Source organism: Cervus elaphus, chromosome 18 (assembly GCF_910594005.1).
Source record: "Cervus elaphus chromosome 18, mCerEla1.1, whole genome shotgun sequence".
NCBI lineage: Eukaryota > Metazoa > Chordata > Mammalia > Artiodactyla > Cervidae > Cervus > Cervus elaphus.
The window spans coordinates 42076559-42091889 of record NC_057832.1 but is presented as its reverse complement, the minus strand read 5'-3'; the positions used below and the strand labels follow the sequence as shown (position 1 = coordinate 42091889).

The 15331-nt window shown below is 44.4% G+C and overlaps 1 protein-coding gene across 2 annotated transcripts in view; it reads right to left on the bottom strand.

Moving 5' to 3' along the window:
- The window catches only part of LOC122673828 (ATP-dependent translocase ABCB1), a 101027-nt gene that overhangs the window by 27492 nt on the left and 58204 nt on the right, over positions 1-15331 (bottom strand). For both annotated transcript variants that reach the window (XM_043871718.1, XM_043871719.1), the window contains 3 exons: positions 12320-12397; positions 9650-9733; positions 3636-3839 (listed from right to left, as the gene is read on the bottom strand). In XM_043871718.1, the coding sequence (XP_043727653.1) occupies positions 3636-3839; positions 9650-9733; positions 12320-12397 (366 nt within the window). The remainder of the gene's footprint in view (positions 1-3635; positions 3840-9649; positions 9734-12319; positions 12398-15331) is intronic.

Below are 15331 nucleotides of genomic sequence, written 5' to 3'. Positions count from 1 at the left end.
GAGTCTTCTCTTGTGTTGTTGGAAGAGAGTGTTTGCTATGACTAGTGCGTTCTCTTGGCAGAACTCTATTAGCCTTTGCCCTGCTTCATTCAGTACTCCAAGGTCAAATTTGCCTGTTATTCCAGGTGTTTCTTGACTTCCTACTTTTGCATTCCAATCCCCTATAATGAAAAGAACATCTTTTTTGGGTGTTAGTTCTAGAAGGTCTTGTAGGTCTTCATAGCACTGTTCAACTTCAGCTTCTTCAGCATTACTGGTCGGGGCATAGACTTGGATTACCGTGATATTGAATGGTTTGCCTTGGAAACGAACTGTCTGTCGTTTTTGAGATTGCACCCAAGTACTGCATTTCGGACTCTTTTGTTGACTGTGGTGGCTACTCCATTTCTTCTAAGGGATTCCTGCCCACAGTAGTAGATATAATGGTCATCTGAGTTAAATTCACCCATTCCAGTCCATCTTAGTTCGCTGATTCCGAGAATGCCGATGATCACTCTTGTCATCTCCTGTTTGACTACTTCCAATTTGCCTTGATTCATGGACCTAACATTCCAGGTTCCTATGCAATATTGCTCTTTACAGCATCAGACCTTTCTTCTATCACCAGTCCCACCCACAACTGGGTGTTGTTTTGGCTTTGGTTCCATCCCTTCATTCTTCCTGGAGTTATTTCTCCACTGATCTCCAGTAGCATATTGGGCACCTACTGACCTGAGGAGTTCATCTTTCAGTGTCCTATCTTTTTGCCTTTTCATACTGTTCATGGGGTTCTCAAGGCAAGAATACTGAAGTGGTTTGACATTGCCTTCTCCACTGCATTCTGTCAGACTTTATTGCCAGTATGATCAGAAGTCACTGGAGGGGTAGAGGTTGGCAAGATCTTATTTGTGTTTGTAAGAGATGACTGTGGCCTCTGTCAGACAAATATAAAAAGTAGACAGACAGACCAATTAGGCTGTTGCTATGTGACTTTGGGCAAGTTACCTGACTCCTCTGAACCCTGAGATTTATGATCTAACAGGGTAATTCAAAAGGGTTATTGAGAGTATCAAGTGAGAACATGTAGCATTCTTCGTATGATGCCTGGTACATAATAAACAATCAATAAATGGTAGCCTGAGAATGATGATCAGATGGGAGCTGACTTTCACTATTTCATAGACTGGTTGGTACAGCAATCACTTCCCCTGCCTGCTTTTATCTCTCTCACAAATCACCACTGATTTAGAGCATTTAACTCACTCCCGACCTTTATCCAGAAAACCTGCTCTACCCAAACATATTCGTTTCCATCTGCACCCCTTCACCTGCCCCACCTCCAACAAATTACCAGAGTCTTAAAGCTAACGCAATACTTCGAAGGTGAAAACCTGTGGCTTGCAATGAATCAGCTTCTGACTGCTCATCTTCCTACAAACAACCTAAACCTCCTCTCTGGGACACTTTGAACACCTCCATAAACAATGACACTAGAAGCAGTAATGCACTTTCTTTGTATGCACATTTTTTCATCTTCTCATTAGATGAATCAACACATAGGGGAAAATCCCACAAATTAAAGGATTAAATGAAGTGACTGGTCACAGGATGGTTCTCTGCCAGGGGCCGATGTCACCTGGGCCTGACCATACCCAATGTCTGAGGGCCAGCGCCATCCTGCTGGACTTCAGGACCAGGCCTCAGACTGCGCAAAGGGAAACCTCACACGAGGACTTTCTCCCCCAGACAATCACCGAGAAGCACTAAAGCTGATCCAAAGAAGTTTCCTGAAGGAATCCCAAGGACACAGAGTACAAAGTCAGAGGAGATAGCAGGGAGGCAACGGAAAAAGTGTGAGTGCTGACACCCAACCAAAAGGACCCCTTTCATTATCCTTATCGGTGAGGTGCCTGGTCCAGAGACAAAGTACCCAAGGCTACGGGATCTGGGCCACTGGATCTGCCCGGGTCGCTGCCTTGACTCTTAGGAACCTTGGAGGGTCCACGGGTAGATGTATCCCTATCCTAGACGGTAGGCCTGGTTCTGAGGGAGCTTGGCTCTGACCGCTCATTTCTGCAACGATACAGATGATGTGATATCAGACTGTGTCCCGCTGTCAGCAGACCTCTGTTTTGTTTTTTTAGTGGAGGATAATGCTTACACTGCTGTGCTGGTTTCTTCTGTACAACGCGAGTCACTCTAAGTGTACGCACATCGCCTTCCTTCTGAGCCCCCCCTCCCCTCCGTCCTGCTCCTCCAGGTCAGCACGAGCACTGAGGTCAGTCACCTGTGGTAACAGCAGCGTCCCACCAGCTGTGTGTTTTACAGGTGGTGGTTTGTATGTGTCTAAGACCTCTTTGTTTCTTAACTGAGGTACAACTTGGGAGCATGACTGTCTGGGTTTGAATCGAGGCTCTGAAACTTCTGAGCTCTGAGGCACTGGGGGCATTAGCTGCCTGTGCCTCAGCCTCACCTGTGAGGGCAGCTGACAGAGGAACCTCTCTCACAGGTCACCCTGAGGAGGAAAGCAACTGCCGTAAACGCACCTGTTCAACAACAACTCTACTCAAAACTCGGCAATAACCTAAATGAAGAAAGAATTTGACAAAGAACAGACACATGTATAACTCAATCACTCTGCTGTACACCTCAAGCTAACACAACAGTGTTAATCAACTATACTCCAATATAAAGTAAAACTTTTTGGGGAAATAGGGGGGAGATTCAAAATGCAAATCAAACAACGATAACAAACAGGCAAGCAAGCAACATGCTCCCCCCACGCCCAGCAAAATGTGTTAGGATAAAGGGTAAACGGGGTTTCCCAGGTGGTTCAGTCAGTGGTAAAGAATTTGTTTGCCAATACAGAAAACATAGGAGACGCAGGTTCGATCCCTGGGTTGGGAAGACCTCCTGGAGAAGGAAATGACAACCCACTCCAGTTATTCTTGCCTGGGAAATCCCATGGACAGAGGAGCTTGGCAGGCTATAGTCCATGGGGTTGCAAACAGTCGGACACGACTGAGTGACTAACAAAAACAACAACAGACGGCAAACATAAGTAACATGAAGGGAGGAGGTGTAATGAAAGGGAGACAGCGATAATATTTTAGCCAGTTAGAGTGAATACCTTTAAGACTTCAATTTTTAAAAATCTCCCCTCCCCACATTCTAATTAAATAGGCCTCCTTTCCTCAATAAAGCAATGGATTTCTGGAGAAAGGGGAAGGAAGGAGAAAAAGGGATATGAAAACAATTGTCTGTAACTAGAAAAGTCCCACAAAATTAGTCGTCAGTCTGTGAGTCTAAGAATTTGTTTTGCTACTTTTCTTCAGATTGCAATCTGCTGAATAAGTGTCAAATAAGACTGCTTTGAGGAATGGTTACAAAAACATTCTCAGGGACTTCCCTGGTGGTCCAGTGGTTAAGACCCCTGTGCTCCTAATGCAGTGGGTCAAAGTTCAATCCCTGGTCCAGGGACTAAGATCCCACATGCTGCAACTAAGTTCACAGGCCACAACGAAGACTCAGCACAGCCAAATAAACAAACACAAAAGCCATCCTCAGAGCATAGAAAGTAGCCACGACTAACAGAACAACACGGCTTTGAATAGTTCACTCTATCCAGGTCAGAAATTTTATCTTATCTGACTCACCTTCCCAGCACCTTCCAGTTCTTTCTTATCTTTCAGGGCTTGTCCAGAGAGCATTTTCATTTCAATAACTCCTGCTACTGCAATGATGGGTACAATTGCTAACAGGAGAAGTGTCAACTGCCAGCCATAGATGAGGGATATAATAATGCCTGTGCCAAGATTTGCAATATTCTGGGTAATTACAGCAAGCCTGGAACCTATAGCCTGCAAAACAAAAACGGAAAACACTGTTAGATGCCTTCGGATCTTCTCTAAAGTTCATGCTCATGTATTTTCTTAGGGACTGTGAAAATTCAGCTTTGTGAAAATCTCATCTCCTCGGTTATGAGCTAATAAGTTAGTAAAAGTTTACATGTAACCTTATTTGGTTTCCCAGATAAGGATTTCCATGACTTCAGAATAAATACAGAAAGTAGGTCAATAATTCAGAGTTCAATTACATATTTCTATCTCATTTGATTTTTTATACCACAAAACTTTTCATTACACAATGACACCATGATCCCTAATGTAAGCTCTGCAAATTAGCAAGATAAAAAAGTCTGACAATTATGTTCAACTGGGACTGTTGGAAATTTCCAATGTTAGATGCATGACTACCCATAATTTAAGCCTAATATTGTCATTGAGGGTATCCAAATATTTTGTGGCTTATTTGAGATGCTTATTGTGTTTAGATGGCTTCCCAGGTGCTACAGTGGTCAAGAATCCACCTGCCAATCCAGGAGATGCAGGTTTCATCCCTGGGTCGGGAAGATGCCCTGGAGTAGGAAATGGCAACCCGCTCCAGTATCCTTGCCTGGAGAATCCCATGAACAGAGGAGCCTGGTAAGCTACAGTCCATGGGGTCACGAAAGAGTTGGACATGACTGAGCTAGAACTAGAGAGACTGTGTTCAGAAAAAATACACAGAGCTGAATGTTATGGAATTTAAATTTACGATACTAAGCAGGCATCAGAACCTTCAGTTTACATGCCAGAAGGCGCCTGAAGCATAACTGTCAGAAGCATTCAGTTATTTCCAACTGAAAAGTCAGAAGTCAAAATACAAAGTCAATTCACTTCACTACTCTACACTTCTCTCCCTTACCCTGGAAACACCCCACAACCTCAAGCCTTTCCAAATTTCTGCTCTGGCCCATGTCTTATCAACTCTCCAAATTTCCTCTGCCTGAGTGGGGCCATTCGCAGGGAAAGATTAATGATGGAGACCAGTCTAGAATGGTCATTTCCACCTCTGGGGTCCGGGTCAATATTTTCCCAACCCCAAAATGACTGGATACACTGAATAATAACCAAAGCTTCTGGCGGCCCTGAGTTTTAAGACAGAATTCTTTCCAAGCCCCCTGCCTCAATGTCAACCTTATGAAATCATTTGAAACTTATGTTGGTATAAACACCAAATCAGTAACTAGGGGGAAACAGTATTAAAAAACTACCAATAGCTCTATAATTAAATTCCTTATCAAGGAATTGCACCAGGTCTGCAAAAAAAGGCATATATAACAGAACATTTATTTTTATCTGATGCCATCACTGAACTTATATAAAGGGAGGTTCACCCATATCTGGCATAAGTCAGAGTGGAGTGGCCTTTCAAATCAGCTATGTATTTGTACATTTTCAATTTCAAAGTCAAGGATTATAATCTGAAAAGAGTCTGTGGCGCAGGCAAGATGGAGACTGTTCCTTTTTCAGTATCCACCAGCCCTACTCAGAACTCATTTCCCACAGCACCTGACTGAAAGAAGCACTCAGAACATCCCCCAAGTTCACAGCAGACAAATTACTCCAGTATCTAAGCTTCCATACACATAAATGTTTCACCGAGGATGGCAGCCAAGGCCACAGAAATAAGTAAAATGGATCAAAGATGCTTCTTTAATGTACATGAAAGATGATCCAAAAAACCTAGAACCTTAAGCTGGTGGGGAAGTCCCTTGGCATAGTATGATTAAATGCGTCTGGTGATATTGCACTGGTTACTGTTCTTTATTCTAATGACACATTCACCGTCCCAATATCTATTCCTCATACAGAAAAAGTCTCCAGAACACTCCATGGGAGAGCATAGATTACTAGAAGCCAGAGACTTTTCATTTCAACAATGAGGAGGAGGGTAGGGAACATTCTAAAGCCAGAGCCCAAGAGTGAAACAAAGTTAGGACAAAAATGCTTTAATATCTGAAACTCACAAAGTCTTTCCTCAAAATCTCTCCACCCCACTATGCTATCACATTTTTCTACCCACCTTTTCCTGTTCCTCTCTCTCCTGTTATTTATTTCCTCCTCAGAGCACCATCATATCACTTGAAACCCAATTTTAAAATATGTGAGTTTACTAGGAAAAAAAAAAAAAAGCCTATTTCCCGAAACTCCTTTTGAAATTAAGAACATTTCATCTTTCTCTCATTCCCCTTCTCCAGAAATTTTTTTCTAAAATATAGTTTCTTTTGACTTTTGCTGCTGCTGCTAAGTCACTTCAGTAGTGTCTGACTGTGCGACCCCACAGACGGCAGCCCACCAGGCTCCTCCGTCCCTGGGATTCTCCAGGCAAGAACACTGGAGTTGGTTGCCATTTCCTTCTCCAATGCATGAAAATGAAAAGTAAAAGTGAAGTCTTCTGACTTCTATATGGCTCTCATTTTCTTTTTTTCCTCAAAATTCCAACCCTTTTATGAAAATTAAACAGCCCACCATTTCACAGGCAAATATTGAGATTTTTGAAAGAAAATAAAAGTTTTCTTCTGATTTATGATTAGCAGGATTAAGCAAGCTACTTACTCAAAAATATCAATACATCAGAGAAAATCATTGATGGTGAAGTTAAATATGAAAAAATTAGATAAACACTAACTATATACACACAGACCTGAGTTTGCCCTGTTTTATGTGGCAATGATTTTTGACAGCATTGCTTGCCTAACATATTTATATATTATAAATTATATACTTATATATTATATAATTATATATTATAAAATATACTACTTTCTACTGTAAAATAGATACACACATGTATATGTATATACATATTCTGAATTCAAGCATGCTCAGTCGTGTCCAACTCTTTGCAACCCCATGGACTATAGCCCGACGGGCTCTTCTTTCCATGGACTTTTGCAGGCAAGAAAATTGGAGTGGGCTGCCATTTCCTCCTCCAATGGATCTTCCCGATCCAGGGATCGAACCCGTATCCTTTGCATCTCCTACACAGAAGGCAGATTCTTTGCCACTTGGGCCACCTGGGGAGCCCCATGTGTGTCTGTGTGTGTATACATTTGTACATATAAACACACACATCCACCATCATAAGCAGGTCAGTTGGTGGCATGGAGGGGATTCAACTGTCCTCTCTCAGCCAATTTGTGACAACAGCTATATTTTATTTTGAAAGTTATGGGTATTTGCATTTATGAAATTTTACTCTTTTTTTTTTTCAACTGGAGGATAACTGCTTTACAATGTTGTGTTCATTTCTACTGTACAATGTGAATCAGCTATCACCTTATGCTAGCTTAAATTAAAAAAATAGAGTAATACTTTACATCTTCTTCCACCTACCATCCCATTTCCCTGCCCCACTTACGAGAAAGTCTTACGATGATTTGTCCAACTGTGTCCTATTCCTCTTTCCCTCTTTGTCTTAAATTCATTCCCATCAGGCTTTCATTCCCGTCACACCATGGAAACAGGTCTTGTTTGAACCATAAGCACTTCCATGTGGCTACAACACTGTACAACATATGCTTGTCTTGCATGCTTATCAGCAGGATTTGAGACCCTAGACTGCTCTCTCCTTAAAATGCTTCCTCATGTTGTTCTAGGATACTGCCCATCTCCCTCAACAGCCAAGAATTCTTGCTCTTCTTCACTGGGTCATCCTCGTAGCTGTGCTCACACTATTCTCTTTTCTCTATCCACCCTTGCTCCCTTTGCTATCTCCTCCTGACTCGTGGCTTTAAAAGCCACCCATGGGCTGAAAATTCTCCTAATGTTTATTTCCAGATGTCTCTGCTAACCTTCAGACTTGCAAACCTATTTGCCATCAGGACATCTCCCATCTACTGTGGGCATCTCACATGCACCATATCCCAAACACAACTCTTTTCACAGGTTTCCTGGTTTCATTTAAAAGTAATTCCATTTCTTCAGTTGTGCAGATCCAAAATTTTGGAGTCATCCTTAAATCTCCTTTCCCTTATATCTCACAACCACATTCAGCCACTCAACAAATTCTGTTGGCTATTTCTTCAAACTATATCCAATTTGATTTTGTCATCACGTCCTCTATGACTATCCTAGTCTAAAACACTATCTTCCCTCCCTCTGGATTACTGCAATGATCCCCCTGTCTCTCCCTGGCCCCTTTAGCCTATCACACAGCAGTCTTCAAAAATTTCAGATCATGTACCTACTATGTTCAAAACTCTACAATGGTTTCTCATATAATTTCAGATATGATGTTGATCTCAACTTATGACATTTCCTTTCACTCCTTTTATTCCCAGCCATACTATCTTCCCTGCTGTTTTAGGACCAGTTGTGGAAATAAAGGCTCCAGGAGCCTCAGGGGGCTTTGCCCTTGCTGATCCTTCTGTTACAGAACATGCCACTCTAGACACCTACAGGGCTGGCAAATTTCCTTCCTTCATGCCTCTTGAGTTCGTCACCACATCACTGAGACTGAGGCCTGCCTTCCCTACCATGCCCTAACAGCGTACCCTGCAGCCATTTTTCTCATAGCACTTACGACAATCTGACATCCTGTGAGGACTTCATAAGGGCAAGATTATTGTCTGTTTAGGAAGTTCAAAGTTATTTCAAGTGATGTTTACCTTCTGTTCTGTTAGACTCTGTACAGTTTGACCTAGACCTCAATTTCTGTTGATGTGTTTGCTTTAAGCAGAGATCTGTATTAAAATAACAATGCCTTAAGATTTTATTGGGATGTTATAACTCTGTATCGCTTCCACACTCATAACTGAGTTTATTCTTACAGAAGCCCCATGTATTAGTAGAAGAAATGTAATCACAGTACTCTTACAGAAAGATTAAGAGCTAAAGACTGATATGGTTCAAGGGAGGTAAAGCCACGGCAGAGATCACATGCTTCCCCCGCCCAAATCCCACATCCTCCTGTAGATTTTTCCCATAAACAGACCAGGTGGCGCTGGTGGTAAAGAACCTGCCTGCCAATGCAGGAGACATAAGAGATGTGGGTTCAATCCCTGGGTCAGGAAGATCCTCTGGAGGAGGGCACGGAAACCCACTCCAGTATTCTTGCCTGGAGAATCCTCATGCACAGAGGAGCCTGTGGGCTACAGTCCATGGGGTCGCAAAGACTCAGACACAACCGAAGCAACTTAGCTTCACCCGTGGTGCAGTTAAGGAAGAAACTGTCACTTTACCCACCGATCAAAGCCTGCTGGCTTAACAGTTTCTAGTGTTATTAATTACAGAGATTCATGCAGTAGCAGAACTTAAGCTTTATAGTCTGATAGAACTGTTCCTTTTACCCTTGTTTTAATTTTTTCATACTCTTTTCATTTCTTTCAACCTTTGTCCAGATATTCTTCCCTCCCCTCTGAATTCAGTGCCCCTAAACTTTCTTACAGCAACCACACACACTTTTTTTCAGGAGCAATTACAATTTTCTGGGGATTTGCAAAGCATTAAAACAGACTGAAAAGATTAAAAAAAAAGACTGGGCTTGCATGATACACTGATAAATACTTTCTTTTTAAATAATTATCCTTCTACATGTATTTAGATAATAGCATGAGTAAGATGGAAAATAACAAACAAAGCTCAAAAGTTATCACTGTTATAGTGATACAGCATATGATATTTAAACAGATAGTATTTTGTCCATAAGGCACATGATATATTGCATAGGTTAAAGGTTTAACATTTTCTAAATGATGATGAAAATTAACTGTGGGGAGAGAGTTTCATGCTCAAATTCTAAATGGCCCATTAGGACAATCACAGCAGAAAGGAGGCTGTCATACCCCTTTAACTTGAGCGGCGTCATTGGCAAGTCTGGTCGTCAATGCTCCCGTGGTGTTTTTAGGGTCATCGAACCAGCTCACATCCTGTGGCAGAGAAACTGATTTCATTATCTTAAAGCCTGACGCAGGAGACCTTCAGCTCAAGAGCACTGACACGGTGCCCTTATTCTCCTACATTAAGCACTTAGGATTTGACACTGAATAGATAAGAAAGGGACTTAATAAAGTCATAAAGAGATCATGTCACAAAAAAAGTTTTTTGAGTGCCTGCTCTGTTTCAAACATAATTGCTATGTGTTGGACCTATTCAACACTGAACAAAAATGACAGAGTTGCTGCTTTCCTGAAGCCCAGATTCCAGCGACAGAAGCCACAAATTAACATACACCATGCCAAGGGGTAATACATGCTAGGAAGAACACCAGAATGGGGTGAGAAGGAAAAAAATGTGGGGGGAGGCACCATGTTATAGATCGGGGAGGTGAGAGAGAAGGCCTTGCTCAGGGGACGTTTGAGCAGAGACCTGAGTACAGACAGGGATGAGCGTATCTGGACAAGGAAGGAAAAGCATGTGCAAGAGCCCCGAGGCAGAGGCATTTTTGATCTGCTCACATACAAGCAAGAAAGCGTAAAGGTTGTCATCAGCCTTAAAAGCACCTCTATGTAAACGTATGAGGTGAAGCTCTAGGAGACGAGGTCTGGGGAGGTCGTGGGGGCACAGAGTTTGTGACTTTATTGGCAAATGCAAAGATTCCAGATTTGGGGAGTGGCTAGGACTCCACGCTTTCACTGCTGAGGGCCCAGATTCAATCCCTGGTCAGGGAGCTAAGATCCTACAAGCTGTATCACATGGACAAAAAAAAAAAAACCCAGATTTTACCCTGAGAGATATGGGCAGCTTTCAGCAGCTTTTAAGCAGAGGTATGTGATTTAACTTTTATCTTGGAAGAATGCTTCTGGTTCTTGGGCAATGAAGCTAGTGGACTAGGATAAGGATGGAGGCAGTGAGACGGGTTAGGAGGCTGTTGTAATGTCGGACAAAGGAGAGGGGACAAGGACAACTCCTGGGACTTTAACATGAGCAACTGGCAGAATGGAGGTGCTGTTTATTGATATTGGGGAGATCTAGGGAAGGAGTAAGCCCTTCGGCGAAGGGTGGGAGGGGTGTCCAAAGCTCAGTTTTGGAGACATTTGGTGTGAAATTCTTAACAGACATTCAAAGAGAGAAATAAAATAAACAGCTGACTATGGTTTATGGCCGAATAACTGAATTGGGTTTAAAAAAAAAAATCAACCAAAGAAATCTAGATTAAAGTTTAATATTCTACATAAAACAGAATTTTCTTTATAAAACCACTTACACTTTTAAATACAAAAATAGTAAAAACATTGTGAGTTTGAAGTCTCAGTTTGTGTCTGTTACAAAAATAACTAAGGTCCTAAGAAGTTATCTCAACTGTGATTTGCAGTTAAAGCAGCATTTATCAAATATTCAAGAAAAAACTAATTATAACGCATTATAATTTATTATAGTGCATATCCACTTGCTTTTTTAAAACTGTTAAGTGCTTAAGTGTCTCCCCCATTGGAACATAACTGCCATATATACAGGAACCACTCTGACTTGAAGACCTTTACAACACCTAGTGTTATGCCTTGTAAGCAGAAGGCGCTTAATGCACGATGGCCGGACTGAATAATTTGTGGAGAGGGTATGACACAAATCCTCAACTCAGCTTCCAAAGTATAAGGGGCCTAGGAGTTGGCCTACGGCCTGGCAGGGGAATGGGGCATTTAGCCCTGGGTCCAGGCCCTGAGTCTAAGTCAGATCTGTTATAAATACTTTCTGACTGAAAACCCTGACAAGAGGCCCTACACCAAACAGGGCTCTCTCACTCACTGGACTTGATCCTGGCTCTGTCAGTCCCAAGCCAGCAATCCCCATGATCATGTCTTGGTTTTAAGTGGCAGGGGGTCACCATGCTTATGAGCCAGGGTTCAAATCCCGCCCCATGCCCCCAGATATATCTGAGGCATTCTTCTGAAGCATCACTGTATTAGTGATTTTTAAATGGAAAGTTACAAAGTCACAGGCAAAATGTGCGTGATTGTTAAAGATACCTTCCCCTTTGAACTGATCTGCTTTGAGTGACATGTCTTGAACCCCCCTCCCCCTTCCCCTAAGAAAACATTCACACCCATGTGTTGTCAAGGTCTGGAAGGTGCCCAGTGTGAGAGACCTAAGTCATTATCGGCTGTAACACTGCAGCTTGAATGAGTCTATCAGTCAAGCCCCAGCAAAGAAACCAAGCAGCAGGAAGTGGGCCACGGGGATGCCTTTTGATCTGTGGAAAGAAAGGGTTCAGAGGGCACTTCTTGGCAGGAATAAACATGAGCATCATGGGTCTCCCGGGGAGAGAAGGAAGGAAAGAGAGGAAAAGGATGTGGGGGCACGGAAGATCGCTTCCATCTCCTCTGCCTACAGCTGCTGAGATGGAGGATGGAGGTGAACCTGCCTTGGAGACGCCATCTGTCTGGCGGGCACCCTGGTCCCCGCGCGCATCCCCAGCAGAGCACCCAGGGGCTCACTCTACGTCACCCGACAGCAACCCCGCCGCCTCCCCACAGGGCACAGTGCACCCTCCCGGGCACCGTCCCTGACAGACACACCTGTCTCAGCATGGACCTGAACACCATGTACCGCAGCCGCCTGGTGAGGATCTCTCCCGCCTTGCCGAACGTGAAGCCCTGTGAAGAGAGACACGCCACAGGGGATGGGACGGGTCAGAGACCTGGCCGCCGATGACGCCACAGGAAAGGGACTTGGGGGTCAGTGCCAAGGGAGGACACCGAAGTCAGAAAGCCCGATTTCAGGGCTTGGCGGCTCTGTTTGTCAAACAGCATACCATGTGCGTGGCCACACCACCAGCAGAGGTGGGAGGATCTGGTTTTGAAATCGACACTGCTGCTCCCCAACCAGCGGGCGGGCCCATCGCGGATCTACAGGAAAGTGGTTCCTCTGTCTCCCTTCCCATTCCCGCTCCTCTCTCTCAGAAACCAGGGTCTGTCACTCAGGAAGCTGGGGAGTTCTTCCCAAGGCAAGGGGAATTCGACTCTAACCCAGGGGTTTATATTATGAATCATCCCAAGCAGGAAATTTTTGAGAGTGAATGGGGGGTGGTGGGTGGGTGGTGGGCACTGGTCACAATTACACGAGACCTGAGGTGCAACCTGGAAAAACAGGAATCTGCAGCCGCTCCAGCCATAAAAGATGCAGAGAACAAAGATATCAAATTCTTTGTTTCCAAGTTAAAAGAAAAGCCAAAGTCTAGGAGAGAAATAGGTTGGAAAGGAAGGCGTACTGGAGAGAGAGTTTTCTACACTGGTCTCCCCCTTTCCCCAACGACATGACCTGGCAGGAGAGAAGAGAGGAAGGTGTGACTGCATGGCCACGCCGGGCCACATCTGGGGAGGAAGGGGGACAGACCCTCGTCCCGGGAGCCTGGGGACATATAGGCCAGACTGAGGCCCTGCGTCGCTTTCTGTCTGGAGCTCCGGGAAGGGGAAGTTCACACAAGGAGCCTGCCACACAATGGGCCAGGGAGAGCAGAGTGGAAATGGCTGGATGGTGCATTAGAAGAAGGGAAGCCCTAGGAAGAGCCCAGAGTCTCCTGCAGCATCTGAGACACGACAGAAGGCAACCGTAGCTCCTCCACACTCGCAGGTGGCAGGCTGGACATCATCGAGAGAGAGAGGAGAAACACGGCAAAGAGCCCAAGTGAGGAGAAAGCGAGCTCTGCCTCGTGGTCCTGGCCAAGGGGCACAGCAGGCTGGCCCGTGTAACTGCAGCCAGCAGCCCCTCCGGTCACCTGTGTGAAGCGGGGGGGGGGGGGGGGGGGGGCGCAGACCAGCACCCCCACCCGGGGCTGCAATGCTGCGTACCCTCTCTGCTAATACACACCAAGCCAGGGACGGGGGGAGACAGAGACCCTGGATTAACTGAGCTGAAGCCTGCAGTTACCAAAACGATTAACTTGACTAGGAAACGACCACATGGAGGTTTCCACTTGTTAAACTGAATGAAACCTGAACTATCCTGCCCACTATGAGAATACTACTCTTGTCATTTGGCTGAGAACTAGCCATTGATAAGTATGTCAGGAACATTATCTCTACAAGTCCTCAGGACAAACCTATAATTACCACTTTACAGAAGAAATGGAGGTTGAGGGGGGCTGGGAAGTGGCCAGAGGCTACAGTTCTAAGGCGGCAGACTTGGAATCTGATGTGCATCTAAGAGAACCTTAACCAGAATGAGCACCCAGAGCCTGGGCTGTAATCCCCTGGTGAGCTCCTTCCTTGCTTTTCTAAATGAGGGGCCAACTCCATCTAACACCATGTTCTGATCCCACTGCGCTGGACATGCCACCTCTGCACTTCTGAGGTCCTGAGCTCACAGCCTTTGTTCTCACCTGGGTTTGCCAGGCAAGCCAGGCTCCACTCTCCTGGGCATCACTGTGTGACCAAGGTACCGCTTTAACTGCCTTTGCGTCACCAACTCAGATTTCCAGCTCAAAGCCTATCCCGCTCCAAGCTCCTTAACCAACTGCACCCTCAGCAACCTCTACATTCTCCCAACTTCTTTGGCATTAATACTTGGTATGACAATCCTGTATACAAGTTAGAGTGTCACATTTGTTCTAGTATGATCAGATTCCCCGAAGAGACTTGAAGGACTCAGTAACAAAAGAGTCCAGGGTTTGGGATCTCCTATCATGTCCAGAAAAGTGTCCTGTCTATGCAAAATATATAAACATGCTCACACCATGCAAAATAAAGAGATCTATTGCGAGTTCTATCTTAAAAAATTACATGTGACTAACCACTCATTCTGGAGAAGGAAATGGCAACCCACTCCAGTATTCTTGCCTGGAGAACCCCAGGGACAGAGGAGCCTGGTGGGCTGCTGTCCATAGGGTCACACAGAGTCAGACACGACTAACGTGACTTAGCATGCATGCATGCATTGAAGAAGGAAATGGGAACCCACTCCAGTGTTCTTGCCTGGAGAACCCCAGGGACAGAGGAGCCTGGTGGGCTGCCATCTGTGGGGTCGCACAGAGTCAGACACGACTGAAGCGACTTAGCAGCAGCAGCAGCCACTCATTCATTTAATAAGTGAATGTGTTTATAATCATCTCACACACAACTAGGAATTTACCTCTTTTCATCATCAAGAGTCAGCTACCATTATCCCCGTTTTAACAGAAGAGGGAACTGAGGCTTACACAGTTTAAGTTATTTACTTGCCCAAGGACACAAAATTAGGAACTGGTGCAACTCACACCTGACCCTACACCTAACACCAAAGCCCATACTGCCTTACCATGTGGAGCTTCTAGAGTGCTTAAACTCCTGGCAATTTCATTCCAGCCAAATGATCTGCAATCTGTAAAATCTGATACTTTACGTATGCTTACTACAGTTTTTGTTTGAAGACTGACATTCTTCCATCATTAGAAAGGTTCCTTCTTCAGGAAAAGAATGACAAACTCTTCAAATATTTTTAAAATCAGCATGACTGGCTTGTGGGGCTCTAAGGTTTGTCCTTGCTTTTAGAACACTGGGAGATACTCGAGTATCAGAACTGGATGGCAGTACTTACATATCCAAACATATGTC